At 46.0% G+C, this 24,176-nt stretch overlaps 2 protein-coding genes across 3 annotated transcripts in view; one reads left to right on the top strand and one right to left on the bottom strand.

Moving 5' to 3' along the window:
- LOC135906383 (solute carrier organic anion transporter family member 74D-like) overlaps positions 1–24,176 on the top strand; it is a 243,897-nt gene that overhangs the window by 105,561 nt on the left and 114,160 nt on the right. The gene's annotated exons all lie outside the window — the stretch shown is intronic.
- On the bottom strand, positions 50–22,574 carry LOC135906380 (solute carrier organic anion transporter family member 74D-like). The gene is made up of 9 exons (XM_065437748.2): positions 21,656–22,574; positions 20,319–20,405; positions 17,662–17,868; positions 16,823–16,987; positions 14,431–14,629; positions 13,148–13,277; positions 8,943–9,127; positions 7,492–7,556; positions 50–841 (listed from the first exon to the last, which is right to left on the bottom strand). Exons 1-9 carry the CDS (start codon positions 22,359–22,361, stop codon positions 516–518), a joined length of 2,070 nt encoding a protein of 689 aa, XP_065293820.1. The 5' UTR covers positions 22,362–22,574; the 3' UTR covers positions 50–515.

The following is a 24,176-nucleotide window of genomic DNA, read 5'->3' as shown; positions in this document are numbered from 1 at the left end:
CTCCACGACCTGTGCGCATTGCATTGACGTTTCAGTAAAGACTTATCAGCACTCGCTGTTCTGCACTGCTGATAAGCATTAACCGGGCCGCCAATGCAAATGCTGTTTCAGGCGAACGTTGTATTGATACGCAAGTGCTTCCTGTATTTCGCTATAATAGCGACAAAGGTATTTATTGTCGTAAGCAGTACTTCTTGTGAGCAGTACATAGTTTCACTATATTTAAGTCTTTAGGCGAGGTAAGGTTGCCGACGCTTTACGTGATGTGGCAGTAGCGATGTAAGGGTAACAGGTACCACAAGGACTAGACTGGGCAGCGACTTTGTTTGCTTCATGACTTTCGTAAGGGTGAACAGGTCGCGGACGTTTAAATGACGGGCCCCACGCATGCCACCGGCAGGGCTACGCCACGGCGCCGAGTCTTCTTATACGCGACGTATAGCTGCGTATCGCGCCAGCCGTTCCCACCTTTCTCGCGCGACTGACAACTCGAGAGGGAAAACGTCCGATGTAGTTCAAGAGCTAGCGGGGGGCGTCGTCTTCCCCGCGAGGCCACCATTGATACCGTTCATCTCCAGCGCGCCGTTCTCCGACTTGGCCGCGTCTCCTTCGCCAACTTCCGCTTCGCCGTACATGTTGGGGACGCGTTTGGCGTAGTAGGACATGATGAGCTGGCACACCAGCCCGAGGGACATGAAGACAATCGTGACGGCGTGGTAGGCGACGCGTAGCTTGTCGACGTCGTAGAATGAGCAGTTGCCCCGGCGACCGCCGCGGTCTTCCCACACGAGGCAGGTGGCGTCAAAGATGGCCGTGTAGATGAGCGGGTACGGAATGGCCCCTGCAACCGAGAACGTACTGTTAGAAGCATCGTGAGCAACGTGAATCTTCGGAGAACACACAGTGCTTGGTCTTTTGCCTTTGCGATGCAGTCCACAGAAAGTCATGCACATGCGACGAAGAACTGTTTCTTCACATATATATATATATATATATATATATATATATATATATATATATATATATATATATATATATATATATATATATATTGTGGGGATGCGCGACCCTCGCGCCTCCCCTGATAGCTTGTTTTCCCGCATAGCCCCGTCTCCGTGCGGCGTCGCCGCGTGGGCCGCGGCGTTGGAGTGGTACAAGCGTGGTGCGAGAGATGGCGCGAGCGCCGCGCCGCTGCGCGGTTACTTGCGTTCGGGAAAGACAAGGCGCTCTCGCTTGGGTTGGAGGCAGGGAGCGAGACGCGCCGCACGTGCAGCGGCCCTCTTTCCCGGCGGGTCGGGCGTGGCGGGGGACGACTCCCGCGTGCGTGCAGACCGATGCTTCGGCGAGACCCTCTCGCGTGGCCGCCTTCGAACGCGCCACGATTCGCGTGACTATACACGCGAACGACCAGGCGTTGGGATCCAGCAAGGGGCGAACATATTCGCTCGCTTCCGGTCGCGGTAAGTCGGACTTCTAGATTTGTCGCGCGCCCATCGGCATGTTTTGTGGATAGCAACTCGGCTAGCAGGCATTGATGTATGAAAGGTGCAATAAATGCCCTTGTGATTGTTTGCACTACTGTGTTGTCGTTCCTTTGTCCCAAGAGTACGGTGTGAGATATCCCACATCAGACCCCACATCTGGCTGCCCAACGTGGAACTCTTGGGGCATCGGACGATAGTTTTAACAGTTTTGCTTCGTTCGAGACCTTTGTTTGAACCGAAGCGTAGGCCTAGCGTGAATTTTGATCGCTAGCGTCGGCGACGTGCTTTCTTGAGCGAGGTGACGGTGGCTGTAGTGTGTTTGAACATGTCAACGTGCTAAGCCTTTTTGCAAGTGTTTTTTTTAATGGCATTCGTCGGTACGAGAGCCACGTGGTCTGCATCCTGGGAGAGCGAGGCTGAGCACCCGCGGAGCAGTGGCAAGCCTGAAGCGAGTGAGTACGGAAGCCTCGTGGGTGGTCCGAATTTCCTATGTAAATAGCTTCTTCTATCTCTTTGACTCGGATGAAGTCGCGGCTCTGGGAGCCGGGTGGCCGCGGGCCACGGGTGCCACTACGGGCTGACTGGTATTGCGGCCTGGCACCGGGCGCTCCGACACCGTCTGGGACGGTGGGCGCCGTCAACTCGGATGCTGTGTGCACCGAGCGGAGTAGGACCACCTCACAGAGCTGACGTCTCCTCGCGGCTGCCGGTTTTGCGCCCATCTTGGGTGTTGTTTGTTGGATGCCGGTTGTTGTCAGAGTAGCGACGCTTTAGGCCTAAGGCTTCACGAAGCTGCCTGTCGCACGTGGAGGGACACAACCCGGTGGACCGTGGCGTTGAGGTGTTGCAAGTTGCTTCCCTCATTCTATTTAACCTCGCACGAATTGGAATTACTCGTTCGACTCAAGAAAGCGAGCTTCGTTCACGTGAACTTAGCATCTGAGTAGCTGCCCGATCTTTTGCTAGCCGAGTTGAACATCGTACCACGTGGGCGATGCGCATGCATAATTCCTCTCCCTTGCACTACTGTAGTGTTTGCCGAGTGTGTTGAGTTTACGCAGTGTGATTGGAGTCACCCCTGGTTTGCCGTCACCTGCACATCGTCTGCGCTGCTGCCCGGACTACGATTGAGCCACCCCGGGCGATGGTGATGCTGTGGCCAGTTCGGCGCAGCGACTTCGGCGGCCTCCTGTATCCAGCTCACAACCCTCGGCGGCGGACAAAAGAGCCGGCGGTCACCGACAGCTACGGCGGCTCTTCCCAGCAGGGCGCGTCGGCGCGAGCAACGCTTGCTCGTACCGACTACTGCGTCGTCGTCTCCGGAGTCCTGGCCTGGGATCGTGCCGTCGAGGCTGCAAAGCCGCTGCTGTGACCGGCGGACGCCAGCGGTGCACCCAAGGACAATGTCGGCTCGCATGCTATGGACAGCGTGTGGACATTTCTTCGGCGCGGCCACTGTTACATGTACTACCTTGTCGCGAAGCGCGCGTTGATGTTAGACCGTGTGACATGTTTCGCCGGAATAAGAAGTGATTTAAGGTTGGGGGGATGTGGGGATGCGCGACCCTCGCGCCTCCCCTGATAGCTTGTTTTCCCGCATAGCCCCGTCTCCGTGCGGCGTCGCCGCGTGGGCCGCGGCGTTGGAGTGGTACAAGCGTGGTGCGAGAGATGGCGCGAGCGCCGCGCCGCTGCGCGGTTACTTGCGTTCGGGAAAGACAAGGCGCTCTCTCTTGGGTTGGAGGCAGGGAGCGAGACGCGCCGCACGTGCAGCGGCCCTCTTTCCCGGCGGGTCGGGCGTGGCGGGGGACGACTCCCGCGTGCGTGCAGACCGATGCTTCGGCGAGACCCTCTCGCGTGGCCGCCTTCGAACGCGCCACGATTCGCGTGACTATACACGCGAACGACCAGGCGTTGGGATCCAGCAAGGGGCGAACATATTCGCTCGCTTCCGGTCGCGGTAAGTCGGACTTCTAGATTTGTCGCGCGCCCATCGGCATGTTTTGTGGATAGCAACTCGGCTAGCAGGCATTGATGTATGAAAGGTGCAATAAATGCCCTTGTGATTGTTTGCACTACTGTGTTGTCGTTCCTTTGTCCCAAGAGTACGGTGTGAGATATCCCACATCAGACCCCACAATATATATATATATATATATATATATATATATATATATATATATATATATATATATATATATATATATATATATATATATATATATTTCATTTTCTGTTTCTCTGCCAACATAACGTAGGAAGCCAGGAGAGGGAGTACGTTCCACAGAAATTTCCTTAAGAAAATGTCCTTAAGACGTTAAAAAAGACAACAGTAATACATGGCTATCATCTCTAGGTTTTTTGAGGATCCAGATTCTCAGAGTAACCTTCTATGCTGAAGAGGATGGCTCAACATCGATATAGGTGAATCGAACGTCTTTGTATTTGTTTACGTTGGAGGGCTTCGCACGCTCTGAGATTTTTGAGCGTTCGTCTGTGAGGACCTCTGAAATTTCTTTGATCATTTTTTTTTGTCTAAGATAAACAGCAATTCCGCGCACACATCTCCTGCAGCTGATGCAACACAGGGGGGATGTATTAAACGTATTCTTTTGTGCGTTAGAAGTGTCACAACTCGCGAACTGTTCATACAAACTTTTCCTGAAGTGTCTTTTTCATATCGCCATGACTTTATTCTTTGTAAAGCGTTTATTCTATTATCACACGTTGGAGTACATGAGTATGCGTCTCCTTGTTATAACCGTATTTAAATACAGAGAACGTGGTAAAGTGGGGTCCGGGACACAGTTTATTTGTTCAGATTAATCAACATCTGTTTATTGTCTCTATACGTATATACAAAGGAGCGAAGGCACGGAGAAAGGGGAACCCGTAACTTATACTGTCGACAGTAGTTCCAGCGGTCTGTGCACGCTTCCACCTAACCCATGCGCAGCGCACCCGAACAGTCAACAGTGTTTCCAAGCCACAATCTACAGCATACCATATTCTCGTCTTGCTTTACTCAGTTCTAGTATGAAGAAAAAGGACAGGTGACAGGATGAGCGCTAACTTCCAACTGGTTTTATTCCATGAGCCTATTGCACATTATGCTGGCCGATAATAGCACATGTGACAAAAACGATCAAAACAATAACCACACAATATGGTGCACCAACTCGCCCATTCAGCAATACTTGTTACAGAACACCTTTCTCAATATGCTACGTCTTTCACTCTCTGCTCCCCATCTGCAGTGTAACGCAGAATGGAGTGGCGACTGCCAAGGAAGGAGATTTTTGGTGATTTTCTTTCTCTAACATGCGTCGAGTTAACCTCCCTGCCTTTCAGCTTTTATATTTATCTATGTATCTATATATGTCTAATCTATCAATCTATAACATTGCTAACCAGTGCCAAGCAGAAGATGAGAGGTCATAAACAGCTCCACTAACGTTGACGACGAAAACTGTGCATGAGCAGTCACATCCACCCGTACTGGTAACACTAATGGTAGGCCGGTAACGCTATGCTAAAACGTCTAATATGCTGAAATATATCTGCCGCACATGCGCAGTTGAGTTGAAGGAACAGCAGCGATGGTCGGTGCAGCAAATGTTAAAATACTCTGGTATGGCTAGACAGTACAACTTGTTGGTAGGGAATCGCGAAGGATTCGCTTCTCCTGACGAAGTGCTTGAACGCTAAGAACAACGATGTGCGAAAGGCTGCCTCCGTATCCCTAATCCTTCCTGCAGACCATGCGTTCCGAGGCTATGTTCAATCTCACACGTCCTGCGGTGTAGTCCGTAGTCCTCTAATGCCGGACTACGCGCAACGTCCGAGAAACGATGTTGCCATATAAGTAAGCTGAACCATATTTATTCAGTTACTTTCAATGCCTTTCCGATCGTCAGCGTCCTTATGCATTCGAGCCATCGCGTTAACTCCGGCGCCACAGGGAGGATGTATTAAACGAATCCTATTGTGCGTTAGAAGTGTCACGACTCGCGAACTGTTCATACAAATATGTTCATACATACAACTGTTTCGCGAACTGTTCATACAAATACAAATATGTGTTCATACAAATCTCGATATGTGGCGCAGCTATCGAGACACGCGATTGCATGCAAGCAAGCGGCGTGCTGTTAGCGCAGCCGAAAGTTATCTCGGAAACATTCAGAAATAAATAAAATGAGGAAATTAGGTGCAGCGCACTTGTTTCTGAATGAAGATCTCTCTTTGAAAAGGAATTTTCAGAGCACTCAAAACCGAGAACGATTATCCTTTTTTTTTGCTTAATCACGCAGCATTCAAGCTGGCTTTGTCATTTGCCCCAGCTCCGTCCTAGACTTCTTGGCCTTGAAATGTTCCTCAATATTCTCTTGCCCCCTATTCCCACGTCGATATTTTATTCACTTGCCATCTTAATTAGCCATCATTGCTTTCTCGCTAATAATCTGTAAGGATCTGTACAATGTAGGTCATGTTGATGAGCCGTAGTTGGTGTTCCCCTCTTGTGCATAACATGTCGCCTCTTAAATTGTGCAGACACAGATTCTCCTATCCCTTTTTTTTATGATGCAATGTACTGCAGTAGCAGTAATGCAGGAATCGAAGAAACAAACCAGAAGGTATACACGCGCTTCCACTCACTGCGCGGGAAATATAGCTGTTCCTTCTCACTAGGACAACAACAGCGAATGCACCAAAGCACTCAACCTGAATGTAGGGCATCACGGTTCGGTTTTGAGCACTCAGGTAGATCTGGGAGGTCCTTTCTAGTTTTGTTGAAACTTTCTATGTCTGATAGGTATCTATGCTTTTGTAAGCCTGAGAGAGAGAGAGAGAGAGAGAGGTTATGCTTGAAGAAAATTGGGTTTCTGCCTATATTGTATACACGTATACGTGTTTGTCCGACTAGCAACTGGAAGAAAATCTGGGTTATCCACCAATCAAAGGTCCTCTTGCAAAACACAAGCGTGTACAGCAGGCCTGTACGGCTTCTTGCTGAGGCCGAAAAAAAGCTTTCAGGGGTTTTTAATGCTATAGACGTGCTCCATGCCATGACGCGATACACAGAGCTACTTTCCGCTACCCACCACGACCCTGCTAATTTTGGCAGGCACGCGTGATTCTATTGGTCGTGTGCCTGTTATCATCGTACAGGAAAGATACCAAAGCCGCAGAACATTTCGGCCGTGGCATTTGCGGCCACAAGAAACAGCAAAGTGTTTCTCTTACTGCGCGCCAGCGACATTATAAATTTCTTGTTTAAGAACATGAAGCCTGTCTATAGATGTTTGAAGGGCGATGCAGTGATCGGCAGCTATACGACGGTCTGCCCCGTCGTAAGCTTATACGCTCTTGTATGTCACCACTGCTGCTGTAACCGGGATAATTCACTCGAATGAGCTTGGCACAAGCATTTATTCGAAGCTCTGTTTCATCAATGTACTTATAGATATACTGATCGAAACTAATAAAAACATATATTGCTCAAAGACGAAGCAGTCGATAAAAATGGGCAAAGTCGCACTCCCAATAAAGTGATTTGGATTAGCTCACATTACCGTACGTCTTTTTTTTTTACAATGGAAAACTAAGCTAACTAAGCTACATACACAGTGCGAAGGCTTTCATCGGCGGACAGTTTGTCATCACCGCTAATCTTGTTTCAAAGCGTATTTAAAAAAATGGAGAACATGAAGATGTACCACCACAATAAAGCTAATACTGGTATACGGCATAACGTCAAATCACTATGTAATTTGGCCATGTAAGTAAGGAAAATGTAAATTGGCACATTATGCTCAGTAGGCTGATTTTGGTGGCGTTTTAGTAACACACTGACACATGTCTTGCCACAAGGCAAACAATAGTGACAAGGCGTCGCTGTTCTTTTTCTTTTTACACGCTTGGTAAACGATTTATGTTGACATGTATAGAAATTCAAGCATGGCGCAACATATACAACTTATCGAACGTCAACTGTCGTTCTTCTTACCTAGGAAGTTCAAGCAGCCGGCGAGCATTCCTATTGCTATCCCTTTGTCTGCTGGGTCAACACACCTGCGTTATATGGGTAGGAGAGCATGACATCCAAATTTTAGTGCTTCCTTTGGTGAATTTTCTTTAAGAAGTAAGAAAACAAACGTAAATGTTTCCTTCAAACAGGAAAAAATAACACACTTAGTACTACCCTGAATTTCGTTTACCACAGCTCTATATTACCAGTGTGCAAAAAAATGTTCCTCTCAGCTCCGGAGTAGCGAGTATTGAAAATCGTTAGTGTTCTACACCCTTGATTTCCAGCTTCGAGAGAAATCGTGAATTTTTGAAGTTAAGCGCACTCATTTTGATTAACAAAGAAACTCTGCCAGCAGCGGCACGAGTCAGTAATTTAAGGGTTGGCAAAAACTTTGCTCGATGCTCTCGGTGTTTCATTGTAAAAGTAACAACCGAGTACCATATCCCGTTTCTGCTAATCAATTCGACTTGCGATAACACTCAAGAGAAATTTGCCAGGATTGTTGTGACCGCAAACTGCAGATGTGAATGGGTTACAGAAACTTCATCTCGCAGAAAGGGACGAACGCACAAGTAACTTGAGTGTTGCTCAGAGACCCAAGCTGCATTGCGGGTGGAATTACTGGTCAAATGGTAGCCCCATGAATTGGTTCTCGAGCATAGAAACGCACAAGAGCCATGCTGATTCGACTTCACAAATAACACTAAGTGGTTAGATTTGCATACGAATATTTACTCTCGTTAAACGTTTTCCTATTTAGCATAGATATGTGGATGTTATTGTCTCGAATCAAAATTTCTGTGCTCCTGTCCATATTGTTCAAGCGGATGCCTGCTCATATACATTCTGCACTAACAAGCAGTTCTAAATTTCAGTCTCTCGTCAGACATATTGAGAATGGTTGGTTTCGCTGAGGTGAAGCCGACCAACGTGTCTGGTTGTTTTGTTTTTTTTCTCACTCATAGTGAACGGAAAGTAATCATGCAACGCACCCGGGCCTCGGTACAGAATGTTATGAATCGTTTCCGCTTCCAGTAATATCCGGGATACTTCTTCTGACTACGGAGCTTCGCAGAGGGCGCTAGCTTGAATCTACCGCCATGGTGACACCTCGCCGCCAGCTACGCTTGCGACCACTAACGAGCACCTCCACCAAATAAATGTTACACGAAAGCACAGTAGCGAAACTATTCACAGGGTGTATATACAAGGGCAACAAGCACTGGCCAACATGGAAGCCAGCCAACATCGAATAAAGCACGTCGTCGTCATCGGACCCACAGCGACCGTTTATGGTTACGTCCCACTAAATCCACGAGTCAAGATCATCGTCTTCTAGTAGCACGTAGCAATAGGTTACATATTATCATTGCGAAAATTTCGAAAAATTGCTCAAACAGGGAAATTGAAAACAGTGTAAAGGATACCTGAGTGTGATGAGCGTCGATCCTACCCGAGAAAGCTGCGATATCAGCTTTCCCAAGCTGATGATGAATACTAGGATGAATAGGTTTTGGCAGGGGAAGTCACAAAATCCTATAGCCATATTGGGTAGTGCTGTGTCGTTGTCGGTGCCCGTGGCCTTCGTTATGCAGGAGCACTCCATGGAACCCTGCGACGCATGAGTGACAAAATTACGGAAACAGTGTGATTAAACAGCTAAACAGGAAGTGGTATTCAGTCCTACAAGTGTTAACACAACGCTGAGGCTTAAACGAGAACCGCGACACCGGCGAGGATGGAGTGAGATGTGTAGTACTCGAATATTTTAGGGACGTTCTTCTTCCGCGAGACTTTGATTCCAGTAAAAAACTAACCATAAAAACCCTTGAAAAGCAGTTCATGTCGTTGCGAGATATTTATGCTACTGAATAAATCAGAACGCATCAATCCGTAAGATGCGGAGGCCCACAATACTGGCTGAGCTTGTCACCACAATTTAGCACTGCTGATACAATAGAGGTATTACGTTTACGTCATTCTATGACTGCCAGTGGCGTAGCCAGAAGCCAGAAGTTTCGTTCGGTGGGGGCTCACGTTCCAGCTCGGCCTGCTCCTCATAAAATTTGTCAAGGGATCAAATACATGAATAATAACTGCGTTGCCATTGTCAAAGATGCTGCAAACGAATTATTGAATGCTAGGCACGGTGAACACATGTGAAATATGTATATTTTCATAAAATAGTACATTCGTATGTCCAAAATAAATTTGGCCAGAAATAACTGATATTAATGCTTCCACCTTTTTTGTCTATTTAGTAAGTAAAGAAGGTATCACAGGAAGGAACTTTAGAACTATATCCATTCGAAACCATCAAAGCAGTGCATGAAGCTGATATGAAAAACGTGAAGGCCATGAAATAAACAAGCTGAGAACAAATATTTTAATGAAACTTTGTAATTCAAGAACCTTGTTTACATTTATGTACTTATGCAACGGCCAGGTAAAATCTCATTGACGCTGTCCTGCGTTCCAGTTTACTGCGCAGGAGCAGCCGTCACTGGTCGTGTATTGTGAGTAACTACACCAAAATTATCGTCGCAACAGTAAGCACATATAAAAAACAGGAGTTCTGCAACATATGCATTAGAAATGCGAAGATACAATGCAATATACAAATGCGAAGCTACAGCTTGATAAAGGTCAAACAAGTGTCGCTGGAAACAAAGCTCATTGCATGTATACACAAAACTTCGCAATAAGATGTTTAAATATAGGTGTAAGGCTCCAATAAATCTACGTATCTAAGCAGAGGTCACTGTATATAATGCGTCAAACAAGGCAAATAAACACGCTGTGCAATCACAGATTCACAGATCACAGAATCCTTACGCCCGCCCCCCTTTCTCCACTCTTCCCGATGCATCGCGCGCGACGGAAGGCGGCGCGCTTCCTTCTCGCTTTTCTCCCTTGCGCACACAAGACTGAGCCACCATCGTCGGCTCACCTATCCCCCCTACCCACCTATGCTTTCGCTCGCTCATACAACATGCGGCGCGCAGTGACAATGTTATCGCCCTTGGGTTTTATACGGAGCATGACGGCAACGTCGACGGCAGGAATGCCCCTGGAGTGACTGTATAATTTCTATCGGAATAATATAATACGAGTATCCGGCAAATGAAGACTTTCCGGAGAGGTTCCAATAACATTGAAGAGAAGATGATGCCCCCAGCGAACGCGTTGCAGTCTGTCGAGTCGCCACAGTGGTGGCGTCGAGCGACCATTTTTTATTTCTTTAGCCAGAAAGCGTCCAAAACTATGCCAGACCAAAATCTACTTGGCCACAGAAAAATGAACGTGCACCAAAGTGCGCCACGCGGTGGTCAGGGCCACACGAGAAAAACGCATGCGCTCTGGCAGCCCACGGGTAGCGAGAACAAGAAAATTCAAGAGGCTCAATGTGTGCTAGTATATAAAAGACAATGTAGAAAAAATAAATAACAACTTAGTTAACTTTGCTGGCCTTATTGTCTAGACATGGATACTTTGGCGCAGATGAAAAAAATGTTGATATTCCTTTCTGTGACACGACGGCAAAAATGAACCACCACAACGTTTCGTCTCATCGGACCGCGCTGCGAGCTGTATAAAGTTGTCTGATAATGCGTTGATTTGACTTGGCTCGTTGTATGGTCGGATGTACGGCTTTAGAAAAATCAATGTACCTTAGGCGTCAAATGTTTAAAACATTAAACTCACCAAGTTCTGCAATTAAATATCCAAAGCATGACTTTGGAAATGTCAGTGCACCTTTCGCATCAGAAGTTTATAAGAACTTTATGTCCATAAGGTTTCGAAATTGAAATCCGTACACTCCCTAGATTCCGCGGCCTCCGCGAGATGCCGCGACGAGCCCGCTCGCCGTCAAACCACTCCTGAAACTTCGTGCCCGGATGGGATTCCTTGCGTTATGTGACTGGAGGTGCATAGGCGTTGCCACGAAATTCAGCCCGAGTTCGCAATGTTCGCGCCGAAATGTCTTTTCGAGCACAAAAAAGGCAGTCTGGACAAAACCCAGAATGATTTCCGGCCCGAGGTTGTTTTGGTTGGCGGTGCATGACAGCGCGGCAAAATTTCCAGAGGGGGGGGGGGGGGGGGGCAGAAGCCCTAGAAGCCCTTCCTCCCTGGCCTGTATACTGCACACTGATTCACATTATTAGGGAAGTAGAACACGTCGGAAACGTGGGCCAATATGTCAAGAAAATGCCGCAAGATGGCTGAGTATGGTTGGAATAAGGCAAAATATTCATTACCAGTTTAACCCCCTTGCGGTGTCTGCGCCCCTCTAATGTATATGTCACCCTTCAGAAATAAATAAGTAAGGTGAAGTAACATAAATATTAGAAAAATCCAAGGCATGAGGTGTCCTAGGCTCACAGGTAGGAACAGATGAAGCCTAAGCGTTATGTCCATTTGTGCTCACCACCGACGCAACGATCGAGGGACAAATTCACATACCTGTTTCGTTTGCACGTGCTATTTAATTTTGGCGAACAGCCTTCGCTAATGATATGTTTGCTAATACTACTAACTGGTACTTGTTCTTACGAACCGCTGAAGCGCAAGAACTGCTTTGTAAAACTGTCCCGGATGGACCGTAAATTTAAGGTATATTTTCGTTCTTCTCGCCATGGTGATTAGTTCAAGTGGAAACGTGGCTCCGGTATCGCCAATATCGGCCGCTCGGCGGAACGAATGACCAGAAATAAATATAAACGAAGAAAAGTAATCAGTAATAAATGTGTCCGCAGGATATTGGAAAATCCAGGCCAAGATTTGGCATCAACCGCCCGCTTCTTTTTGGTCTTCATCGCCGGCACCAAGCCAGAGACAAAAACAAATTGTGCAAATCGCACGCAATTAGGGAATGGGTGAAAGCGAAGCATTCACGAGCCAGCAAAGCGAAATCGCTCATTATACGATGAGAGACGTGCTGCAGATTTCAGTGTCGAATCTTAGCCTCCATGGCGCACCTTCCTGAACAAGTGGATTCCTGCTACAAAGGAAACCCATACGGGTTCCTCGAAAGAAAAATTCTTCCTCGTCTGGGACACGAACCCGGGACCACCGCCTTACCGGGGCCGCCTCTCTACCATCTGAGCTAAACAAGCGGCTAGCAGAGGGCAGACGAAGTCGAATTTATCAACAACTCAGAAACAAAGGCAAAAGTATGACGTAATAGTTTTGCGGAAACCATATTTTTTTGTTTATTAATTACTTCTCTCCACCTTGCGGGTTTTCACGTAACTATTACGTCAAACTCTTGCCTTTGCTTCGGAGTTGTTGATAAATTCTACTTCGCCTGCCATCTGCTAGCCACCTGGCTGGCTCAAATGGTAGGGCGGCTGCCCCGGAAAGGCGGTGGTCCCGGGTTCGAGTCCCGGACCAGGACGAATTCTCTTTAACTGCGGAGCTTTTCTTTCGAGGAACCCGTATGCGTTTCCTTTGTAACACTTAGCTACATTTGCGTGGATGTCTCGTTTTCCCTTTATTAATTAACATATACCGTATGAAGAATACTGTCATTTGTTAAATAACAGGAAGCATTACTGGTATTTTGTGGTGTCGACATTATTAAAAGCAATGTGCACGCAACGTACGTCTATGTGCAAGGAAGGCAACGTACGTTTCCTCTGTCGAGGCACCCTGCAGCACAAGGCGAGAAGTACGTGGCCCGCTGTGGGACGTGACAAATGGGCTGGAAGCGTCCTGTAGGGCAGTCACAGTACTCGTTGCACGGATTAATCAGGGACAGCCTGCACGTGTAATGGTATGGCATGACAATAAGGAACAACATGTAACAAAAAAGCAAGTGTATTTGTTAAGAATGCGCTTGCAACAGTTGAAGCATTACTTTCTCCCCCTTGTCCAATTGATGTGGCCCGTTTTAACACAAACTGTGTAAGACATATCTGGGCAGCTTCTAAGTTAATGAAGCCAACATCTGTAATAAAATTCTGCACCGCGAAGTTAGGGAAATATTTTTGCCTTATGTCTCTCTCCCCCCTCCCCCCCCCCAACCTTTGTCTGTCCCTGATGTGGAAACAAATTGCAAAAATTAATAAAGAAACCTATGAACGCAGAAATCTCACTCCGTGTACCGATTTGACACCATTATTTTGCTGATTCTTTGGAAACAACGCTATTCTTGGCACAATGTCTCCACCGTGGTTTTCTCGTTCATGTACGCGTTGTTCTTCCAGCTTTTAGTATTTTTTTTCGGCTGTTATTTTTTTATCAACGAAAACGTTTCAATTGTGTTTCAGTATTTCGTTAACTCTTCTTTGGTCTACTTGGGTAATCTTCTGGCACAGCTGTTCAGTCATTGCCCAACCTTCTTATCTTTCTCAGTTGATAAACGGAAACAAAAATCGGTGGCTAGAGTTTCTCACTTCAACAACATCAGGAGAAGAAAGTTAAGTGATTTAGTAAGATGGTTAGTCCGACGCATGTGGTCTGGTGCACCTGTGAAACATGTGCCAGGTTCATTGTGACAAAGCGTGACAATTGCACCCACATCGTGACAATTTCACACATATGCGACAAGTCAACGGACAAAGTGCGGCTCATTTCACATTTCTTGTTTTTTTACTTGGGATCTCTTCAAATATATCGTTCTTCAAGTGTATGCCTATCTGCTTCAATTTGTACGCAGAAACTACCAACAGATCATACTGATGCACGTGCGCAAACAGGGGATACAAAGCGCAATGTTATGTACGTTTAACCAATTGGCCAACTGTGAAATTTTCCTTGAGTATCTATTTGTTTCGGTAACTGTCTTCCTCATTTGGCTATGGTTATCAGGGGCTAGCAAGATTCTCCAGTCATCTGCCACCGACCAACAGCAGCGCACCTCCATTTAGGAGTACCTCAAAGACTAAAGGCATTCATTGGCGGCATATTTACCTCCCGTCATTTTCGACACGTGTGCCAGCCAGCTGCCAGCCAGAACAGCCGAGGAAAATGCCCGCGAAGAGGAAGGAAATGTTGATGAAGTCGGCGAAGGCTCCCAGCAGGCCTATCGTGCGAGCACGAGGCTTCCAGAAGCGGATGATCATTCCTCCGAGAAAAAGTCCAACCATCATGGCCAGGACTTTCGTGGGTCCTGCACAAAAATATTTATTTGTATGGTGTTTCGCTTTCTTGCGTTATTTGCCGGCGTGGTTTTGCGTAAATAAGGCACCGTTGAAGAAGTAGCACAGTTCAATTCAAAAGCTACTAAACCTGATGCCAGAAAAAAAAGTATTCAAACCTCTATCTGCAGAGGATGGATGTAAACTGGAAACCGTTTTATCGCAAACATATGAATATGTGCAATTCTGACCCACGTGTTGCAATCTGTGTGAGACGAAGCTTTATTAAAGCGGGCCGGTAAGTACTTTACAACTAACGCTAATGCGTAAAATACTGTTTACTTTTATCCTATGCAACGAGTAATTTCATGGAATGCTTGTTTATCCAGAAGGTATCAACTCTACTGTCTTGGAATTTTTATGCTTATGCATTGCGCTGTCAACGAGTTATACCGAAGCACAAAGTCCAATTCACGCGGGTGCATACCATAAGACGTTTTCCTAGCGATGTCACAAGGCCGAAGGCGTCGTATGAAGCAATAGTCAGGAATTCTACACAGCCTGTGTCACAGTGGGACATACCTATCCTGCAGGACTGTCCAAGAACGAGCACGCCCCCAGTGGTACATATCGAATGTCTAAATAAAAAAATGGCTGTGGCTTAGGTAAGGTTAAGCCCAGGATGCGAAGCATACTAGCCTTTATTTTAGTTGTTGAACCACTGTTTAGCTTGGTGAACTGCTGTTGCTTGGCTATATTTGGTTCGGCTAGACGAAGAAACAACTCATGCGTTACTCTGCTTCGCCTTGGACGCCCCGCATTGGACGCGGTGAGCGTCGAGCAACACAGCGTTCGGCGCGGCAACGAAATGTGCGCCTGAGCAAGCGACGCACGCCTGAGCCTTAGAAACAGCTCGTTTCTAAGGCAACACCGCATTCACTAGAGGCGCTTTTGTACCGCTTTGAAGCATCGTACTCGTGGCTCAGTGATAGCGTCTCCGTCTCACACTCCGGAGACCCTGGTTCGATTCCCACCCAGCCCATCTTCCAAGAGTTGAGCCAAAGCCACTTCTCCTCTGTCGTGACGTCACGGTGTCACGTGGTATTCAAGGCGACACCGCCGCGCCTGAGGAGCTGGGTTGAGCTCTCGTAATATGCTTCGCATAAAAAAGTAACTGTTGTTGCGGTTTTATGTAATGATCGTAATGGGGGTCATTTCCATTCTGGAGGATTGGCCAAGAACAGGCATACAGCCAGTGGTACAAACTGAGTGGCTAAATCAAGGAAAATAAACTATGTCCAGGAATCTGTTAAATATACTTTTCCATTCTATTAAGAGTTCAACGTACTTTTTACCCGACAGTATACGTTCAGGTTTTATGTAGGATGTTAATACAATAATTCACCTAATTAGTGCCTGCATACTTGTTCTTCAGCATTCAACGGAACTATACGCCACTTCGCTGGTAATTGCATATGAACTTCGTATATATATATACATATATATATATACGCAAACATATCCGTCGAGATAGCACGTAACCCATCAGCAGCTAAGCAGCTAGGAAAAACCGGGGAAAGTAGGCCATAAAGCTTCGCTTTAAAGAGCTGCGAAGCATATGCGGCGTGTGATAGAAACTGCCAGCAAAGCTTTTACAGCTGCAATGCCTGCTATAACTTTCCTGGATGCATTCTCACCCTTTCATACATTTTCTGATCAGCTCGACAGCCAGTACAAACTAATTAGATGTAGTTAGCCACCTTCATTTGCCATTGTTTGTTAATGGCATCACCCTGAAGTCATGTTCATGCATCATTTTCTGACCGGGTCAGCCACCACTTCTCATGGCGTCGTGATGAGACTGGAGTAGTCTCATGAAATGTGCTTCAAGCCACATGCTGCAGGATGTATGATAATTTTTGCACGGGCGTAATCACGCTGTTTCTGATGTCAAACGAACCAAATCTGCAACCTATATCAACCGTGCGCAAGACATAGTGGCAGAAGCAATACGCTGCGTGGTGCCAAGGGCTAAGACTCTGCAGATATTGAGGTCGGAAAGTGCACGATGAAACATGTCGTTTTTTTTTTTTTAACAGTGAGAGTATGGACAGCTCTGCCATGAATCTCAGAGAGTTTTGAACTGAAATGTTCTCCAACTTATGAAGCGTTCGGCTCTAATTTTTTTTTACCCAGAAGTCGGCGACACGTGCTAAGAAACTTACCTGTGAAGAGGCTTGCCTTTGACGCCGAAACTCGGTACTGGTTCTCGACGTATTTGGGGAACATGCTGACGTAGCCGCCGATGGCGTTGATGACGAAAACAAGCGTTGCCATTTTCCACATCAACACGGGGTTCTTGGAAAGGCGGCTCACAGCAGTCTTGAAATCTGCGAGGATAGTAGGTACTCTTATTGCATTTTATTGTTAGACGCGTAATGTTATTCTCTAAACTTGGTATATAGATGTTCATGTTCTCGATATCGCAGTCATGTTTTTTACGTTTGACATGTGAACGAGAGGGGTGCCACAAGCACAATGAAAAGCTAATTTACCAGAACGAAGAGTTCTGAGCAGTTTCCAGCCCTCGAAAATGCTGTTACGAGGACCTGTGCCTACTTTAGCGATACTTCTAACGTAAGCACGAGTTCGCCTGAGATCACTGTTGTGGAAACTAAAAGGGCTCGTTTCGCCCGCTAGGATAGGCGACAAGAGGTAGGCAACCGGCCTTTTGTGATCTTCGACAACATTACTGTTCCTCATGGTGGTGTGCCAACCTTGACGGAGCCGTGTTGTGCCAAACTACTTTGCATATTTTCTTGAAGCAAAAAAAAAACGCTTTTGTTTTTTCTCGAGAAATCTTACCTTGACTTGCCCTTACAAATTAGCACAAATTATTACGGCTGGATCGTGTTCGTTGAAAGGGCCAACTAACACCTGATCCTATGGCTAACAGCATTCGCACAGCATTCGTTTGTTGTTCACAGTTAAGGAGCATGCAAGGTTAGGGTGCCAGACAATGCGGAGCCATGCTGCGTTACTGGTCTGAAAAAAGCGCTCTTACCTCGTGCATCGTTTGCGATCTTCTCACCCAGAGATTTGGGTACATCCTTTTTGTTCTCGGTGATCGTGTGTACAGAACTCCTCCGAATGTGCTTGGGGAACAGGGACATGGGCAGCGACATCAGAGCCATGGCGCCGCCCCAGATGACGAAGCCCAGCCACCAGGCCCCGATCCAGTTCGGGTGCTTGCGGGTTATTCCGGGTTTTTCTGTTTTTTTTTTTGCGAATAAAGTAGACGTCATGGTATTAAAGTGAATAGATATTTTTTCCTATATGGGTAATATGTGAACATATGAGATATCTCGCGAACTTTAAAGATCAGCTCTTCATTTAAAAATATTGCAACATGAAAAACAGTCAGAAAAGTATGCGTAATGTATACTAAGAGAGTTACATTAGAAACTCGTCAGCACTTAAAACATGAACTCGTCCCTGGTTCATATATCAATATGTAATGAAGTTGGGTAAACCAGATTGTTATTGTAATATGGTTTGTGTAGGCAGCCGCAGTGCATTAGTGTGAGAAACTTTTTGTTCTCTTTACAAGATATATGTAAAGGAAGGGTAGGAAATAATTCAGTTTATTAAATGCATTGTGACGAGTACTCAGTAATGCAGTGATGTGAGTACAGGAGCTCCACACAAACCTCGAAAGATAGGACCTGTGCTTTGCTAAGGGGTTGTTCAAAGTAAAGGAAGCTAAATTCCATACAATGAGTAAGAGACGGGCAAGAAGCTGCAAAATTTCCATAAGGCTGAGGAATATTCGTGCAAGTAAAATGATTTGACAGCAGCACTCTGGTGGATGGCAATTTTACGTACATACAAAGCTTAAACCAATCACTAGAACAATAAATTTGATATTAAACTTAAATAACTTATTTCCGGTCACCTTAACTATAACAGAAAGCTTTGATGAGCTTCCACGGAAAGGAAATATTACTTTGCAGAGAAAAGGCTAGCCTAGCACACTTGGACAACCATTTACTGCAACCATTTTCGCAAGGCCGCGGGAGATGCCAAATGACACGATTTCTAACCCAATCGCTTATGATCTCTTCAATATCCAGCAATCACAAGAGACTTCTAACTGGCAAGGTAGCGACTCATTACCACCAACAATTTCGGGCGTATGCTTCCTGAAGGTTGAGTAGGTGTTGTAAAGCTTTCCAAGAGCCTGGCGCGCGTGTGTGTGTTTCCTTTTTGCGAAATTTGCATCACTTCCTTCATAACATAGCTGAAACAATTAGCAACCTAGCACACAAGCACAAATTAAGATGGTTAAAGCCCTTTGCAACACCTTCAGTCCCAACTACATCTCCGATCTACGGAGACGTTCAGCAGCTCGCAAGGCAGGTACTTAATGAGGCAGACAATTTCTGGCACATGTTTAGTATAGGTCGAATAAGCCTCCTAAAGCTTCTAAAAGAGGCCGATAGTGTGTGAACTCTGCACAAGTGCCTTGAGAGTGTCCCTGCGCTCTTAGCAACTCTTTGCTCCTGGAGCTCCTTGAAGCTCTTAGCAACGCACTGGAAGCGGCCTTGAGAAAGGCTTCTCCTTCGGCTGTCTTCGGCCGCCTTCGGCTGCGACCTCCGGCGTGGTCCTTACGACCACTTAAGGTATTGCTGCCACCTGGATGATTTTTCACTAGTGTAGCTAGTTCTGTGACGGTGCGACACTTTGCTCGGTGTGACGTGGCATGTCTCTGAATACGACACTGACACTGCGTGAGTGACGGCTTAGCGCTCTCACAGACTGCTCGTACACAATCGTCTATTGTTTCTCCGTACCACATTTACTTCGTTCTTTTCTCTCATCTTTCTGCGCCCCTTGTCGTCGGTCTCTATACAGGGTAGCCAACAGGAGATATCCCGCGGTTAAGCTCCCTGTCTTTTCTTCAGGTTTAAATGAGAACACGTCTTTCAGCCAGTTTTGTTCTCACAGTGCCGGATGCGGGTTGAATGTTGCTGTTTTAAGCAATTCGCGAGCCCCTCTTGTATTACAGTGCACGAAAAGGTACTGCAAGATATTACAAACGCATTTAATCAGGGGTCGGGATATGCGTCAAGGAGCACAACGCCCGCAACATTTGTCCAGTCATATGTAGTGACGTAGTGCCATTTTAAAATATTTTCTTCTGGCACATGATTCGTCCTTCGCGAACATCCATTAAACCCAGGAATTGATTAAATATGTCATGAACATCCTGTTTGTGTGCTGAAATTTATGTAATCGGTTTTATTAGGTGTGTTCCAAATGGTGTTGTTCGCTGTCAGTGGATTTTTCTAGTTTCGTTTTCTTGAACGGCCTTTTTCCTAAATTTCCCCTCAGAAGTGTTTTTGACGTTAGCTTTATTTTCATTTGTTAATCGGTATTCCGTTAGTGAGGTGCTGCGGGCAGGGCACATTGCTTTTGTTAGCTCGAACTTATAATAATTTCTCTTACAGCTGACCTGACCCTTTCTCCAGCTGAAAAATACCGGCCGATCATGGCTTTCATCTTGAAGGCTAAAGCCATAGGCGTGCCGGCGCGATTGCATCCACCATGTATAACGAATCGGTGAAACGCGACAAACGAAAGCAGGAGTGAAAATTCCTTGCTAGTAAATTCTACCCTGCAAGGCAACATAACAAAAAGCAATTGCTCTCAGTTTCATACCAAATGGTGACTCGTAGATGCTGAGGCAAACAGACGCCGACACATATCCCAGCATAGGTCCGACCAAACGCAGAGACATGATCAAACCTGCATATAACAAGAGCAAGGGAGTGGTTATTTCACTGTATCACTTTTACCGAGGTGCCAAAAATGTTGTCGCGGCTGTGTCAATGTGCTTCACCGTGCAAGCACTAGAGACAATTTACCAGTGATTTTTTAAAGCAATCATCCATTCTGCGGTTGTGCACCTAAGCTTTACTTTAAGCGATAAGAACACGTTTACCTTGTCTATGGCTTTGAGTGGCATTGACGAACGGTACTATAGGTTCTCACTGGAGTGGCTGATGGTGTCAAATGAGAACCTTGCGGCGGCGAAGCTAATATATCGCACATACACTGTTCGCCTTCTCGTTTCATTGTGCAGTGAAACGTGATCTTCAGGGCGTAATTCATGGACCCGGGTCACAAACGAAGTCAAGGAGAGCGACTTAAAAAGTGCTCCTGCGAATTTCGAGAGCACTGGCACTGCGCGACAGTACAACGAAAGTTATCAGACGCCTTACCTCGTGTGCGCAAACAATTCCTTCTTTTTTTCACGCTTTCACTTTTCATTCTCCTTACCTGCTTTGCCATTAATTCTTCCCAGCCTTTTCCCACTTAGGCCGTAGAGGTAGCTTTGTGATGTAACAAACGCTGAATTCGTTCATTCGTTCTTCCCTCAGTACAGAGTAGGCAGCCTATTTCTTTTTTCTGGTTATACTTCGTTTCTTTCATCTCCTATGTCACTCTCTCGCTAGCTCTGTCTCTCTTTTTTACGAGACCACGTTAAAGAATAGAACACGCTTATATTGAAATGTACCATGGAGTCATAAAAGCGTAACGAAACTCGGTCTGCAAGACTTCTGGCTACAGGACTGCGCAACTTCCACCGAGGAACTCGTGACTTTGTTAGCTGAATTAGGTACGTCGAAAATCTCGAAGACTGCAATACTGGCAAAAGACAATACAGACTACACATTGAAAACAATCTAAATAATAACTCAAGACATCACTTTTGCAAAGACTTATTCGGACACGATTGCATATCACTGCATAACACGCAAAGTATAGCTTGTAATAATGATAATTTCCTAAACATTTACTGGCATCGGTGTACATTTAACTAGAAAATGAAGCGGACGCGTTTCCGGTGACACGCGCCCGGCTGCTACAATACCTTTAGCAGTAAAAAATTGTAGGTTAAAAAATCTAGTACGGCAGTTGTGGTTTTCTTTAGTTTCTGTGCGTCCTCAACGAGGGGCAGTGGCGCAGAAAAGATACAGAGTTGTTCTACTTACTGAAGTAGACTGGAGAGTTCTTCTTCTTAACGTTGTCGTCTGTGTACGTTGCACCCGAGATGTAGAAAGCGGTGCCGCCGATACCGTTCAGGAAGTTGGCCAAAAATAGCAAGCACACGGCCACAATGGCTGTTGGCGCGGGTGTCTCGTCGGTTACGCTGCTTGCCCCCTCGTCGAAATTCGCTTCTGCCGCGGTGCAGAACTTAAGCTGCGCCCGGGAACTGCGCGACGCGACGTCCGACTTCGCACCGGACGCGGGCCCTCCTTGATTTATAAATCCTGGCCCGTAGATGATGTACGGCAGCACGCTGCAGAAGCATCCCAGCACGGAGACCCAAACTCCGAATGCGATTATCTTTGGCCGGCTGATCTTCGTAGCGTAGTAGCCGATGAGAAGGCTGGCGAAGAGCGCGCTTATGTTGTCCGCGATGAGGATGACTCCGAACGTCTTGCCCGTGAGGCCGAATTTCTTCTCTAAGGTGGAAATGCAGCCGTTGAGGTAGGCCTTAAGGGCCCCTTGGAAAATCCCGAACAGCGTGTAGAAAAGGAGGAAGTAGTAAGCCTTGGCGAATCGCTGGAGCCACGGTGGCCTGTATCGAAAGACGCCGCACATAAAATCCGGGTCCGTCTCTGGTCCCTTGACGCCGTCATCTTCCGGGTCCTTCGTCGGAACGGATTCAAACTTGTGGGTCTTTCCGGAAGGCATGAATACTTAGCGAAGAGCTGCAATACTGGAGCGAAGCAGTGAGTTGAACTTTGAATTGTGACGCGTAAGACGTTCCTAACTAGGCTCACTATCAAGCCCGAAGCGTGACTGTGAATTTCGGCACTTGACCAAGATGCCGGCTGGAGATCCGCGCGGGTGCGCTTCGCCTGAGTGTGTGCTGCACGAATGAAGATCTAGATGGCTTTGAAGGGTCCGCAAAATCGGCCGGCGCCACGCTTCTGATATCCGCTAAGCAAACTGCTGATAAAATCTAGATGCGCGTTTTCTAGATACGCCGCACTCCATGAATGCTTGCTGGAAGATATCGGGTCGCACCACGCGACCCGACGCTTTCTTTCTCTCTCACTTGTTTCTATCGACTCGTTCTCTTGGCAATGATGTCACGCTCCTCAGCACTTTCCTACGAGTGGCATGAGCTTGATAAATTTCTTCAAGTACATATGTGAGGCACAGTGTCAGTTCACGACTTGAAGACCTACAGATTCCACGCTCAAACTCGATGTGAGAAGCAGGTTGCGAAGCAAGCAATATTTAGTACTCGTCCTTCGAATCTACAAAATGTAATTTCTTGCTTTCAACTAAAGTACGCTGCACTGTAAAACAGAACATATTTGAAAGACAGGTTAATGTTACTGAAATTTTCTCATAATATTGGTCATGATTGGCTCTTACGCGTTGCATTTAATTGTATGTAACGCGTTACGTACATTCACATGTTACATTGTTACATTCCTACAATGTTACATTTAGTCATGCTTGTAATTGTTATCATTCCCGCACACAGCTGTAGCGTCACCGGCGTTTTGCTTCTCATTGCTGGTGCAGTTTACAGCTACACGAAGCTACAGTTACACTCTCATATTTAAGATTGCATTGGAGTTTATAGTGATCCTTTGTTTTGATTAGTATGAAGCCGAACGTGCATTATGTCCTGTTGAGCACTCTAGCTATTGGCAAACTATCTTCAGAAAGCCCTCAAGTGTACATTTCCTATATATATATATATATATATATATATATATATATATATATATATATATATATACACACAGTGAAGTAGACGCGCGTATGAAGCGGTTTATTGACGTTTCGGCCGGGGTCCGGCCTTCATCATTCTGATGAAGGCCGGACCCCGGCCGAAACGTCAATAAACCGCTTCATACGCGCGTCTACTTCACTGTGAATATTTACCCGGACCCAGAACTGGTTTTTTTCTGGTATATATATATATATATATATATATATATATATATATATATATATATATATATATATATATATATAGAGAGAGAGAGAGAGAGAGAGAGAGAGAGAGAAAGAGAGAGGAATTCTTACTTGTGCATAATTATCCCAAGAAGCCAGCGATATTTTCCCGAGAAGTCTAAAGGTATAATTAATTAATTACGACAGTTTTGCTAATTAGCTATTAATGTAATACATTTATGACACGTGTTGCAATTTATTAATAGTAGCCCGGGGAATATATTTTCTTCAAACTCGAACAAATTTGGCGCATGACGTCATTTTCTAGACATGCGTTCCCAGAACGTGCGACGAACTACACTTGCCTTCGAATTCATTTCAGCCTACTTTTATGCTTGAATGCATAAAAAGGCGTTTTGTTAGACAAGTGGAACAGTGCATTTTGACCGGAATTTTGACGGCGTTTACAGAAAATCTGGCACTAGCATAAAGATTCCTTCCAAATTTATGTACCTTGAGAGCTCACTGGCTTTAATTGGCAGGTCCCATATGCAACCTCTCAAAATGAATTATTTAAAGGTATCTAATGAA

This window comes from Dermacentor albipictus, chromosome 5, assembly GCF_038994185.2.
Source record: "Dermacentor albipictus isolate Rhodes 1998 colony chromosome 5, USDA_Dalb.pri_finalv2, whole genome shotgun sequence".
NCBI lineage: Eukaryota > Metazoa > Arthropoda > Arachnida > Ixodida > Ixodidae > Dermacentor > Dermacentor albipictus.
Note: the sequence above shows the minus strand (reverse complement) of the source record. Positions and strands in the feature narration are given on the sequence as shown.